This window comes from Corythoichthys intestinalis, chromosome 6, assembly GCF_030265065.1.
Source record: "Corythoichthys intestinalis isolate RoL2023-P3 chromosome 6, ASM3026506v1, whole genome shotgun sequence".
NCBI lineage: Eukaryota > Metazoa > Chordata > Actinopteri > Syngnathiformes > Syngnathidae > Corythoichthys > Corythoichthys intestinalis.
The window spans coordinates 22,478,728-22,493,796 of record NC_080400.1 but is presented as its reverse complement, the minus strand read 5'-3'; the positions used below and the strand labels follow the sequence as shown (position 1 = coordinate 22,493,796).

General features: G+C 38.9%; 1 protein-coding gene across 1 annotated transcript; it reads left to right on the top strand.

Annotated features, from left to right (window-relative positions):
* Positions 1-1,041: 1,041 nt before the first annotated feature.
* il10ra (interleukin 10 receptor, alpha) lies at positions 1,042-10,226 on the top strand. Its single transcript, XM_057839453.1, has 7 exons — positions 1,042-1,287; positions 1,605-1,725; positions 2,341-2,510; positions 5,696-5,853; positions 5,926-6,091; positions 6,266-6,375; positions 8,778-10,226. The coding sequence occupies exons 1-7, from the start codon at positions 1,200-1,202 to the stop codon at positions 9,477-9,479; spliced, it is 1,515 nt and encodes a 504-aa protein (XP_057695436.1). The 5' UTR covers positions 1,042-1,199; the 3' UTR covers positions 9,480-10,226.
* Positions 10,227-15,069: the final 4,843 nt, after the last annotated feature.

Sequence of the window (15,069 nt, the reverse complement as noted above, 5' to 3'; positions counted from 1 at the left end):
TGCGTCCCCTCTTCCCATCCCTGAGGGCCGGTTGATGGGAGAGCGGGTGGCCCAGGGGACCGCCCTGGATCCCTGGGAGGTGACGATGGCCCCTTTGCTGGGCTGTGGGAGGAGGAATGGACTGTGCTGGCTCGCCCACCCCCTCCCCCCCACCCCCCGTGGTGGCTGGGTGGGGGCCGTGGCCTTGGGGTGGCGCCTGCGCGGCATCTCTGCTTGTCTGCGTGGCTATCGCATGTTTGATGGGATTCGCGCATTGCTGGATGTGATTGGGCTCACTCGGGTGGGGGACCTCGGTGCCGGGATTAGCAATGGAGCGGCGTATGGTCGGTTGCCAACGGGCTCACACTCACAAGGGATTCACACGATTACTGGGTTCTAGGTCACAGAGCTGATTTGTGTACACTCAAACCCTCCCCATCACTTATCTTCAAGACTCCCCCCTCTCTTTTCCTGGTTGACAGGCCCCCGACATGGTGTCAACCGGAAATACATCTAGCTGACGATAGCACCAACATATTCATGTGAGTGTAGGCGTTCAATGTGTTTCTTGTTGTTGTTTGTGTTTCTTGTCTTTCTTTCTACTTCCTTCTTCTGTTCCCCCATAACCCCTTCCTGTTCGCGGCTTTGTCTTAATAAATGAGGTATGTTGAATGATCACAATGGGAAAATGTCATACTCGAATGTGAAACATTAAAACTGTTCAGACCAATCGGACACTCAGACTTCCATTCTCCGTGTCAAACCGCTGAACAGCACATGTTAAAAAAAAAAAAAAAAAGTAAATGTCGTTTGTGACTACTGATGAAACACTCCAAAACTGGGGAAGTCCTGAAGTTGTTTATTTTCTCGTCTCACGCAATCGCTTTCTGCCATTGGAAAAGTACTTTACCTCATGCACACTGCTGAAGCGGCAGTAGAATGAGAGGGAAACACAAAAGAGGAAGCTCAAGTCTTGTTGGGACCTGTAAGAGAGCGTCACAACAGGAAACGTGTCGTGTGATGTTGAGGAGGGAAGTTCTGCAGCAGGGGACCATTTTTGAAGGGAGGTCTTAGAAAAGAAAGCAGTCTTCTTCATTTTCTTACGTCTCTTTTGGAAGAAAACCAACACATCAGAGAAGCCCGAGCTCAGAAATGTCTATTTGGTTCTATTATTTTCAGCGGTGGATGGAATAAGTGACACACTCCAATTTTACGACTGAATGATGACATCTGTGCAAGTCCCAGGAATACTGATGAGCAATAAGACACTTGCGATCATCTTTCTTTTTATCGTTAATTCCATGTCAGGTAAAATAAAAAGACTTTTATTGAGTATGTTCAAATGTCTAACATTTTATGTTTGATATTCTGTTTATTTAAATTAGTTTATTTAATGTGGTGTTTATTAGTTAAGCAGTAGTGTCAATATAGTGAGCATCTAAAAAGCATTCAGGGCTTCACTTTATTCATATTTTCTTCATCTTACAAATGCTAACTTATAAATGTCCTGCTAGCATACCAGAAGGGCTTCTTGTGTGCACCAGGATCTTTAAAAAGTTTTCCCACTTTTGTCTTGTTGTTTTCTAAATCATCCGTATAACTTTTTATTTGTATTTTTACTACAGGATTAGCTGTCCCTCAGGTTGACAGACTGTCTGTGAATATTCTGGATGGCGAGGTGATAGTCCATTGGCATCAACCCCAAAACACCACATCTGACGTCCAGTACAATCTTCAAATGAAAAAGTATGTTATTAAGTGTAAGAATATCCTGACGTAACACCCCACGCTGTCAAAGAAAACAAACCAACAAAAAATAAAATGTCAGTTGAACTTAAAGCTGCTAAGTCGGCTAATTTCACTTGAATTCGCAAGTTTTGATTGAAAACTTAAAAACATAACACCTTGAACTCAGCATTCTAAGTAAACTGGACATCTGTTTTAGTAGTTTGAACTCAACATTTCAAGTAAGCTAGACCTTAATTTAAGTGAAACTATTTTGCTTCAACCAATGTAGCGGAAAATGCGGACGACTGAGCTAAACACCCTGGCTAACTGCCCTATTGCCAGCGCGCTCTTTTGAAAGCGCTGCTTTCACACAATTTATCATTTCAAGTTCAGTTTACTCAGAAATGTACGTATAGTCAACAAACTTGATTATGCAAGTAAATTCAACTCATTTATTAAGTTCATAATATTAACTTGATAAAATGAGTTAGAAATACTCAAAAGAACAAGTTACTTAATAGAACTGAAGAATATAAAGTCAAGGCTACTTAAAATCTTTAGTCAACATGACGAATGGGAAATGTTATGCTATAGGTTGTTTTATTGACTGATTTGTATGATTTGTACTCTCAGGCTTGCGGGTGAATGGGCCATGGTACTGAGCTGTTCAGAGATCACAAAGACCTACTGCAATCTGACTGGACTCTTTCATGACTATAGCAGTGGCTATAAGGTCAGGGTTCAGACGGTAGACAGAAACGACACGTCGGAGTGGACAGTGAAGAAATTTCTCCCTAATACAAGTAAGCAACACTGGATGTTATTTTATTGAAGGTTATGTTATACTATGCTTTGTTGTGGTAGAATTTCACAAACTGAGGTTTAGAAAGCATAAAGGGTTTTGTGACGATCCATCAGGGAACCAAAATGTCTCCCTGATAATGTATGTTACAGCTTAGACCAGCGGTCAGCAACCCTGGTCCTCGAGTGCCACTATCCAGCTTGTTTTCCATCTCTCCCTCCTTTGACACACCTGAATCAAATGATCAGCTCATCAGCAAGCTCTGCAGGAGCCTGATAACGATCATGATTATTTGATCCAGGTGTGTTAAAGGAGGGAGGCATGGAAAAAAAACTGGATAGTGGCACTCGAGGACCAGGGTTGCTGACCCCTGGCTTAGACCAAGGGTATTCAACTCCGGTCCTTGAGAGCCCCTATCCAGCTTGTTTTCCATGTCTCCCTCCTTTAACACACCTGGATCAAATGATCAGCTCATCAGCAAGCTCTGCAAGAGCCTGATAACGATCCTGATTATTTGAGTCAGGTGTGTTAGAGGAGGGAGACATGGAAAACAGGCTCGATCGGACTTTTGAGGACCGGAGTTGGATACCTCTGGATTGGAAGTTTTTACTTATAAGCAAGATAACACAAGTTTAGACAATGACCCAATGAATTATTGATCACATTTTGGCATAGACTTCACTATCAGTTGACGGGGCTCGGGGTCGATCCGTAGGGGGCCTATTTTCAAAAACTTAAAATTCTAATAATTTCAAAACCAAAACAGGCACCTTCCTTAGGCATACAGTATATGAGTGTCCATGAGCAGCGACATATAAAAATTCAAAGTCGTTCCCTAATAAAATCCAGATGAATCATTTTTTCATAAAAGTGTAAGAAAACTTGAAATGTCTATAAAATTCTCAAATTTTATGCTAAATGCACAAAAAACACCAAATGCAGAGTTAATCACCTATATTTTCAGGATAAATAGCAATATTTAACATATCATATAAGTTTTTGCCCAAAATAACAACTTCATTTTTTATCTTGTGCAAGTTTTCAGCAGCTAATAAGTCAGTCAATTTTCACATCAGAAACTTAATACTTGAGGAAAGCATGCAGAATCATCTTAATTTTACTCAACTAGCGCAAAATTAGCATTTTTTTCTATGCAATTCCAACTTATTTAGGTTGAATTCCGATGTTACTATTGCCTCATAACGGAGGAACGTCTTGCTGCTGTCTGGCCCTCGTGGTTTTTAGATTGAAATGTGACATAAAATAAAAGTATGAGGCGATTTTTTTTTTTTGTATGAAGGCAGAAATGTTTAAATTACTACTTTTTTGCCTTAAAACGGGCAGTTGGCCGCAAATGACTTGATCATTTCAATGTAAACTTGCGCTACTGTGTATGGATACAACATGGTGGCCATCACAAAACAAACAGCTTTTTAAGTTGAAAAAGCTTGTAAATAAATGCTTACATCACTGGAATTTCTATAGATATGAACATAGAATACTCTAGACTCTTGCTTGAAAGCAAAAAAACAGGCAGTTATCATCCATTTTACGTAAATATTTTGAGCTAAAATTGCGCTATTGTGTAATCCAATGTGGTGGCGCAGCCATCACAAAACAGAGAGCTTTTTAAGTTGAAAGTGCATGCATGGGGCTCTTTTATATAATAATTACCTTGAATCCTCGACCAAATCACTCTTGAGACACTCCTGCCTGCTTGTATGCAGTAAAATATTCATTCTGTTTTCACCTAAATCCGGCGTTTGAACGCAGCGTGTGTCTGAGTTTATCACAGCGAAAGCCAACTCAGCTCTGGGGATCGGCCCCCAACAGGGAGGCGTGGCGAAATGTTTGTGGGAGCTGTCTTGTCAACTGATAATGAAGTCTATGATTTTGGTGAAAATCTAGATTAACCCTCTTTGTCCGCTAAGGGCAAATTCTAGATTGATTGATTGAGTGATTGTTTTATTTTTTTTACAGTTTAACCTGTGAAAAGTGGAATATTTTTTTAATTTGTACTTTTTTGTAATAATTATCAGTAGTTCTTTTTTGTTATTCTACTGTGCCTCAAGATGACAAGTCAAAAAAATGTATAGTGGAAAACACTCAGGTGACTTGAAGTTCCGCTCTGAGACCCCAAATTTGGCCAAATTTCAAAATTGTCCAATATGCTTGTGTGATACATCATTGGAAAGCTTAAAATCTCTATTTTCTGGGGGAAGAAACATTTTGTTCTGAAGGGTATTTAAAAAATGAAAAAAATTTTAAACAGCAAAACCCAATTTAGAGATGAGAGCACGCGAGAGCAGAATTACAGACGCCATGACTTTAACGAGATATTATCGCGTACTTACCTTGTTTCGATCCAAAAACTCCATGTAGCATGTATCACTGAGTGTCAAGACACAGCTGTGATGGCCACAGCTGGATTTTGGGGGGATTTTATGGGTGAAACATGGTAATATTACATGGGTCGCGATGCAGAAATCAGACATCAAGGAGTGGTCGAGATGTTCTTTTTCATATATTTACACTTGTAAACTTTTTTTTCCCAATTTTTATTTGTTTGGATCGATTATTTATCATCTAACATATCTGAGAAAATGTAACAGTAACAAAAAAAAAAAAAAAACATTTAAGCGATAGTTATGAGGTTGATATCCGTGACTTTTTTTTACAGACACCATTTTTTACATTGTGACGTTATTTGTTTGTTGCACGACATCTGTAAACGGGTTTTTTTCTGAGTAAAACGGACAAATTAAAAATAGTTCGGGGTGCTTAATGTGCCATGAATCTGCTATGGCAGCATATAGACATATTTTTCTATCAAACGCAACAGTTCTTTTGGCTTTAAATACAGCAGTTTCTTTTAAAGAGGAATGCAAGAGCCAAAACTGCTTTTTAACAAAACTTTTTGGTGAAGTTATGTGGCCTTTTTTTTTTTTTTATTAAAATACACTATGGAATTTTTAAACAACCTAACAGAAGTGTTACTTTGTAATGTATAACTTAAACCACAACATAACAGTAGGGTGGAAGTTATTTTGGGATATTTCCCCTTGATTAGTCAAGTGTTTCAGTACAAATTTATACTTTGTAACGATACTTGTTTGCCTCACTCTCACGTTTGCCTGTTTGGTTGTATTGAACGCTTACTAAAAGGCCATCTTCGTTATCTCACAGGTGACCTGCAGCCTCCTTCCTTCACATTATATGCTACCTCACGCACGATAACAGTCCACGTTCATCAAAAACCCATTCTCAGAAAGCTCTTTCCATTTGGGGTTACATACATCCTTCGCCTGGAGGAAATAGCCAGAAATGACGAAGCTGAAGTGAAAGTAAGTTAAGGCAGATTTTTTTTTTTTTAAATAGAAAATAGAAAATAACAGATAATAACTCTACTCTTACAGGAGACAACAGTAGTGCACCTAACAGATTACTTGGATCAGGAGTCCAAAAACTTCACCTCGCTCCATTGGGGGGTGAAGTATTGTGTCAGTGTCATGGTGGAGGGAAACGGTGCTTTGTCCAGGAGCAATTTCTCCCCTAAACAATGTCTGTTGCTGCCAGAGCGAGGTAGGCAAATCAAGATTCTAAGATTATGTAATAGTTTTGTATTTATTTAATCCTTTAGTTTATCATACCAATTTAAGCTATGATAGCTGGTTAACTGAAAATTGTAAAAGTTATCTGCATATTTCAAGTCAGTCAGGGAAACATTTCAGGTAAACTACTTGTATTTCCTTCCAGAATGGTTCATCATTTCTGTGTCATCCCTTTCTGCTCTGGGCTTGCTGGCTGTTTCAGCAATTGCTCTCATTTGTCACCTGAACCGTCCAGCGAAAACACCTGTTGTATTGGTACGCAAACGCAAAACTTTCTCTTAAACAGTTATTAAAGGGGATAGACAACACATTTATTATGTGCATTCTAGCTAAAATAATCTAGTTGAATAAATTAGATTTTTTTTTTTTTTTTAATAAATTGAATTTTATTTTCTGATGTCTAATGGAGAAAAACGTAAATAAAAGCCAGTATTTCTAGGAAATGGCCATTGTACGTGATAGCAGCCATTTCATCAATGCCCATACTGTTTTAGCCAATCAAATGCGAGTATCCCAAATTGCCCGCCCTTCTTAGTGATGTCATCAATACCAATTGTCCCATGCACCTGATGTCAAAAAATAGCTGCACTTGTAAGCGGTTCATTTTTTTGTATTTGTTTTTAAATATTATTAAAGGGAACCTCGGACTTAAAGACATACAGTGGGGCAAATAAGTATTTAGTCAACCACTAATTGTGCAAGTTCTCCCACTTGAAAATATTAGAGAGGCCTGTAATTGTCAACACGGGTAAACCTCAACCATGAAAGACAGAATGTGGGGGGGGGGAAACTGAAAATCACATTGTTTGATATTTAAAGAATTTATTTGCAAATCATGGTGGAAAATAAGTATTTGGTCAATACCAAAAGTTCCTCTCAATACTTTGTTATGTACCCTGTGTTGGCAATAACGGAGGCCAAACGTTTTCTGTAACTCCTCACAAGCTTTTCACACACTGTTGTTGGTATTTTGGCCCATTCCTCCATGCAGATCTCCTCCAGAGCAGTGATGTTTTGGGGCTGTCGTTGGGCAACACGGACTTTCAACTCCCTCCACAGATTTTCTATGGGGTTGAGATCTGGAGACTGGCTAGGCCACTCCAGGACCTTAAAATGTTTCTAATGAAGCCACTCCTTTGTTGCCCTGGCTGTGTGTTTGGGATCATTGTCATGCTGAAAGACCCAGCCACGTCTCATCTTCAATGCCTTTGCTGATGGAAGGAGATTTTGACTCAAATCTCTCGATACATGGCCCCATTCATTCTTTCCTTTACACAGATCAGTCGTCCTGGTCCCTATGCAGAATACACAGCCCCAAAGCATGATGTTTCCACCCCCATGATTCACAGTGGGTATGGTGCAATTCAGTATTATTTTTCCTCCAAACACGAGAACCTGTGTTTCTACGAAAAAGTTCTATTTTGGTTTCATCTGACCATAACACATTCTCCCAGTCCTCTTCTGGATCATCCAAATGCTCTCTAGCGAACCGCAGACGGACCTGGACGTGTTCTTTCTTCAGCAGGGGGACACGTCTGGTAGTGCAGGATTTGAGTCCCTGGCGGTGCATTGTGTTACTGATAGTAGCCTTTGTTACTGTGCTCCCAGCTCTCTGTAGGTCATTCACTAGGTCCCCCCGCGTGGTTCTGGGATTTTTGCTCACCGTTCTTGTTATCATTTTGACACCACGGTGTGTGGAGGGAGTTGAAAGTCCGTGTTGCCCAACGACAGCCCCAAAACATCACTAGTCTAGAGGAGATCTGCATGGAGGAATGGGCCAAAATACCAGCAACAGTGTGTGAAAAGCTTGTGAAGAGTTACAGAAAACGTTTGGCCACCGTTATTGCCAACAAAAGGTACATAACAAAGTATTGAGATGAACTTTTGGTATTGACCAAATAATTATTTTCCACCATGATTTGAAAATAAATTCATTAAAAATCATTCTTCCACATTCTGTCTCTGATGGTTGAGGTTTACCCATGTTGACAATTACAGGCCTCTCTAATATTTTCAAGTGGGAGAACTTGCACAATTAGTGGTTGACTAAATACTTATTTGCCCCACTGTATAGGCTCTATAAGCCACAATTGTTCTGTTTTACTAAAATTGAAATTGAAAGGATTGAACAGATGACATGTTCATGTCGCTACAGTCATACTCTGGAAGTCCGGCAGCATAAACATGTGACATCACCGCCCTGTGACGTCAACAACAATGGCGACCTACTAGTTAAACTAATTTTACAAATTGTATTAAAAGGAAAACATCAAGAGGGGTCCAATATCAAATTATTTTAACTCATAATAACCTTCATCTTTTAAGAACTACAAGTCTTTCTTTCCGTGGATCCCTTTAAGAAATTCTCCATTTGCATCTTTAAATACTTTGAAAAACAGTCTTTTACATGAAGGTCATGTATGTCCCTTTAAGTCACTGACCATCTATAATTTGAAAAATAGGTGAGAGGCAAGAGACACATTTTGTCAGAAGTTCCTCATTAAAATATTATTTGATTTCCTTAAAGGCATTTTGACTTCAATCAACTCATTGGTTGTCATTGAAGACGATAAGATGTTCAATCCCCACCGAGTTCAAACGGATTAAATGTTCATTATCATAAACAGACCAAAGTTCACTCTCTATTCTCTTTCTAGAAATCCCCTGTGCATGGCTGGCATCCACTCACTGTTGGAGACGGGCCAATTGAAGTGGTCACAGACAAAGGTTGGTTCCTGTTTGGCCACAGAACAGAAGTGAGAAACTCCACAGAAATCCCTAAAAGCAATGCTGCTTTTGACATTTCTGAAGAAAACAACAAGAGGAGAAGCCAGGACAGTGGTGTTATCGTGGTATGCAAAGCTATGGAAAAACATGAAACAAGTCCTCAGAGGAAACAAGACGATAGTGGTTGTGGAAGCATGGTAGAGACCGTGTATCCCCAGAATGATACAGTTGAGTCCAGGAGGGAGGAGAGTGGCGTGGAGAGCACATCGCTCAAAGAGGTTGACAGTTATTGCAGACAAAACCCCACATCGAACATTCCTCAAGATGAGGAGTCTAAACAGATCATCTCTAGTCCAGTTTTGGCCAAAGTTGTCTCAGGCTACCGGGCGGGACCTCAGTCGTGTATCTGCTCTGGTGCCACTCAGTGCTCCTGGTGCCTCAAGCGCATGGTCCCAGAGGCTGAAACCATCAAATGGAATGGAAGCAAAGAGGATTTTACCAATGATATAAGAAGGACACGAATACAAACAACTGAGGCTTTCCCTCTGCTGACCTCTTTAACACATGAGTTGGACCTTCAAAAGAACACTGTGCCAATCTCACTTTTTGACCTCCAGCTCCATACTGACTGATTCACTAAGAACACTTCTTAAAATATGCTGACAAAAAATGCTGCTGCTTTAGATCAAAACTTATTTTCCTGGCTATCTGAGTCAGTTGCCATGTGTGAAGAAAGGAAATGAGGGTTGGAAATTCAGCAAAAACATGCTCGTTGGAAGGTAATATAACTGTAAAGGCACTTCGTCGAGCAAAAATGTTTCCCATCTGCTGAAAGGGAAGTGAGCCTCAAGTGAAACCGTTGTAAAGATGCATGTAGGCAAGTGTGACAGTTTGTTTCGTGGCCTTTCCCAAACAACTATAAGCAGAAACTATCAGATGTGTTTTTGTATGTGTCAGAGGCACACATTTCTTCTATTTATTATATATAACCCAGACATAAACTGATCAGGTAAAATGTGACCTATTCTGACAATAGACAGGTTTATGGCCATTGATAAGGCCGTAAAAAAAAATATTTTTTTTTAAAATTGAATAAGCAGGGATAAAACTATTTAAATGGATTTATTGTATTTCAAAAATAATAATACTAGTTACAAAAAAAACTTGAAATTTTGAAAGAAGTTCAGGATTTTCCTCACATTGGGGTCCACTCTGCACAAAAAAATGGTCAGTTTTTCACCTTTTTTTGAAAATATCATTCACTTGTACATTTGCTACAAACGTTTGTATGCACTGAGACTGTACCAGGTAACACATGGAAAATGATCTGTATGAATGGGTTAATTCCGTCATTATTTGTGTTGTCTGTGTTTAAAATATTTATTATACTGTTTTAAATATAAGCTGTATGAAATGTAAAAGCCTGCATGTATTATTTCCCTGGCATTGAACATCACCACAAAAAAAACATTTCCTCTTTCAAGAAACTTGCATTTTAAAAGAAGTGAACATGAACGTGACCATGAAATGCATATTATTATTTATAAACTATTGCAAAACTTTCACACTAGTTACACAACTGTTTTTTTTTTTTTAATTATTTTATTACAATATAAATGAGGCATTTAAAGCAACACTAAGTAACTTTTCAACATTTATAAAATATTTTCATAACATTTGTGATAATATTTTGACTGACAACTAATTGAATGACACCTCTTTTATATCTTCAGGGTGTCTGTATCACGTTCACCGCCACTAATTAACTTTGAGGAAGGTGGCAGGAACCCTGACACACACACAAAAAAACTACAAATGTGCCGACTACTTTACGGCATACGTCATTTCCACCTTCCCCCATTCATCGATGCGAACGCTTTCGGCCGAATTCTGAAAAGATGGCAGAGCAACAAAAGAGACAAAAAGTTTTGTCTGAGGAGGCAAACTCACTGGTGGGGTGGGGGGTGGTTAGCTACACGGTTGCTAACCGTCATATGCCATTGTTTAGCCACTATTGGATTCATAACCTTATTACTATTCATCCTTCTCACAGCTGCTGGAAACAGAATTTTTTAAAAAAAATTATTTTATTTTTCCATTGGCCAACAACAACCAGAACAGAAAGTCCTTTGTTCGGATATCTAACTTATAAACTATTAAAGGGAACCTCTATTTTTAAGACAAGTAATTCTTAAAAGATAAATGTTAGTATGAGTTATAATAATTTGATATTAAAACCCCTCTTAATGTTTTTGTTTTAATAAAGTTTGTAAAATTATTTTAAGTGATAGGTCGCCATTCTTGTTACGTCGCAGTGCGTGACATCACCGGTCCCGTTACCGAAATTCCAGCGTGTCACTCGTTAGCTTTCTCAACATGTCGCCAGTTCTACCCTTCCTATTTGAACCAGATCTGAAAAGTGAAGAGCAGGACAGCACTGTCGGTCGTTCACAAGACGAGCTTCAGGGAAAAATGCGTGCAGCAAATACCTGATAAGACAAAAGTGGTAATGCGAGAGAGTGCTGTTGGGAGCGAGAGTGTATGCTGTCCGGTTTTATTAGCAGATATTCAAGGTAAGCAAATTGTGTTTTCAAACTTATCCCAATATAATTATGTAGATTGTTAACATCCAGAGCTGTAATGTGCTTTACATACAGTACAGGCCAAAGAGCACACCTTGTGCAATCCATGTCTTGTACATTGTAACGTGTGGTAGCTAGGATACGTGTATAAAAGTACCAAAAAGGGGAGAAGCTTCCACTTATGCACATTTAATTACAAAAAAATAATATTTCCACCTTGACCACTCTTCACTCGGGAGCTTAGCAGTATGCAACACGCATTCCCTGACGAACTCCAACATTGTTGTAAGGTCCACGTCAGAGTCACTGTCATCACTGTAGCGTGCCATAGTGCTTTAATTATTTAGTATGATTTGGGGAAAACTCCCACGAAGAATAGTCAACAAAAAAGATAGCAATAGTAATCCAAATCCGCCTTTTTTACTCACTCAAAGATCCAGGACCGATCCCACGGCAATGTCGCAGCCGCGATCAGGCCGTCGATTCCAAAAAATAGACTGATCCGAAAAGCTGCTGTGGGACCGACGAATAAAAAAATGGAGGGATCCGAAACCAATATAGCAGACGCGGTGGAACCGTCGGATCCAGAAAATATACGGTGGTGGGTAGGATAGTGCATACAGGGACCAAAAAGGGAGAGAAGCTTCCACTTATGCACATCTATTCACTAAAAATAATAATTCCACCTTGACCACTCACTTCACTCCACTTGTTTCCATTTGACTGGAAATTGCATCCAAAAGCAGCACATCGTGGCATTTTACTTCGCGTGTTTAGGCAGCAATAAGCAATTGTTGAACACGCTACACATTTGGAAAGCTCCCGATGATGTCATCACTGCGAGCCCGCAAACCATGGCGCCAACTAACGGTCAAAATATGGACTAAATTTTAAATATTAAATATATATATATATATATATATATATATATATATATATATATATATATATATATATATATATATATATATATATATATATATATATATATATACATATATATTAAATATTGACATTGATTTAACATTTTCTGTGTTTCTAACAACATATTTTAGTACAAGAGAACAATTGTGGTTTATTAGAGCCTTCATGTATTTAAGTTAGAGGATCACTTTAAGGCAAAACAGTACCACTTTGTCCACCAGCGTGAATTATCAATCCATTTTTTGTGAAGGTCTGAGTGTGCTGAATAATATTACTTCTCCCTCTTTTTTTTTTCTTTTTTTTTTTTTTTGCAATAATGTGGTTGAACACAGAAAGCCATGACCTTTAAAGGTGTTTTTTTTTTTTTTTTTTTTTTTTTTTGCAGTTGCAGTTGGAACATGTTTCTGAGTCAGATTATAAGAAAAGCAATTAGTCACTAGAATCGTTTCAGTATGCAGAAAATATGAAAGAGAGCCGTTTGTGTGAAATTTGTAAAGGAGCAATTTATTTATCATGTTTTAATTACAGTTACGGGAGAGTATACACAGTGGTCTTTGCAGTACATCACTTTAACAAGAGACATCCTGCAAAGAGTCCAGGCAATTTCTTGATAAATTCCATACCATCCTTTTCAGAACTTAATCAAAAATATTTCATACTTGGAGTACATTAAATACATTTTCTTTCTCTTGAATGAAAAAGGTCATTTCTTGAAGATGGTGAAAGGAGGGGATGACTTTTTTAAGCCAACCTTCCTGTGGAGAAAAATTCAGCAGATCCAATTTACTCATGCACAAAACCAACTCTTTGGATATGTTTTTATTTATTATTTACAATATTACTCACATGAGCACTCTGTCTGTCAATGGCCGTTCTGCAGAGACAAAAGCGGCTTTGAATGGGATTTTATGAACAACATCTGGGAGTAAATAGGGTTTCCTTTTCACTCACCTTTTTTCTTGCAGCAGTTTTTGCATTTTTTGCACTTGTACTTGTAGCAAAACTGCACAATTGCGATGGTGAAAAGGATGGCCAGGACACCAAAACCCACAGCCACCCCCACCGCTGTGGGGTTTACCCTACTTCCTGACAACACAAAGCAACAGATTAATTTGAAAAGCTTTCTACTTTTCTATTGAATTCAGCTCAGTTTGGAGTGACCCTGTCGGAGAGGTAACGATTTAATATGATTATAATTTTTCTTGCAGTCTAAAGTGGTGTCCAGCAAAACAGCTCAGAGTGCTGTTCTTTACCACCACAAAGTTAGATTGTTGCCAGGGGCATTTATTTACTCAACTGTGGTCTTGTTTGAGGAGAGGAGGCCTTTATTTGATGACTGCGTTGCCACAAATAGAGAGTGGTGTCCTATTTAGTTGCTGGTTGCACATTCCACTTTGGACAAATTGCACATGAGAAGAGGTACTTTAATTTTTAGAATTTATAGACAACATTTGAGCTTCATGCAGGAAAAGGCATGCAAGATGATGAAAGTTACTGTACGATACACTGTACATTCCACTAGAATACAGACATACACAAAGAAGAGTTCCATAACTCAGTATAACCAACTTTTTGTGTTCTATAAGCTCCGGCCAGTCATTTGGATTTGAATTATTAAATGTACACTGAATCTACAGGGTTTGTACACACTTTTCATGGTCCAATTCAAGTAGTTTCTAAGGACTTTCAAGACAAATTTTCCAGTTTCTCCAGTATTTTTTTAATGTTATCCTAATGTTTTTGTTTTGTTTTGTTTTGTTTTCAACGATAAGGCATAATTAAAATATGGGGCCTTTTCCCTAATACACAAACATCTTCCAAACTGGGAGTGGGAACCTCTTGGTACCTTACGATACGATACGACAGGGGTCCCCAACCATTTTTGCACCACGGACCGGTGTGATTTGGGTCTTTTTTTCACGGACTGGGGTCCTGTCAAATTTTGCACCCTTATAAAATTCTGCTCCCAAAGCTTTTGTGGCGGTGAAAAAAGCCCTCTTTTATATTCAGTTGGACTCTCAATGTTATCCAATGGTGCTAAAAAACTATTTACATCACAAACATACATGTGCAACACGGAAATGGCGTAAATTAATGCTTAACGACACGGCGAAGTCGTTAAGTGAGAAGGCTACGTGCAGTTGTTGTGTGCGCCTAACATGGCAAACGTAAGTTAATATTCCTTTCTTTAAAGAAAGTTTGTAGTGTGTACTTAGGAATAGCTGCATTCGCGGTCCTTTTTAACATTACGCGTATGCCAACTTTGTCAGAACACCGGCAATGTGCGGCAGAAAAATACAGCAAATGTAAAATAGCATTTGTTTTTAGCCCCGTCGTGTTAAGTGCAGGGAAAAAAATACAACTCACCCGCTGAATCAGTGGGAGGCCTGAGTTTGTTTGAGACAAAATGGTCCCGAGATGGGAGAGTGAGAGAAGCTAGCATCACAAATACACGATGTTGGAAATTGTAGCACAGTTTTCAGCGCGCTCCTAGCGATGTCAGGATATTCCAAAATTACTTTAATCCAGAACTTCGGTACAGTTGTTGTCTCAAATGTACGTTTAAGTCGCCGTAATTTGCGATCTCTACAAGCTGATATTCCTGTTCTACAGACATGCTCGAATCACTCTGTTTATTCACATACGGGTCACGAATTCACTCCTTCGCAGTTCGTGGGTCTTTAGTGATTGGGAAGTAGCATAAATTTTGTTTTCT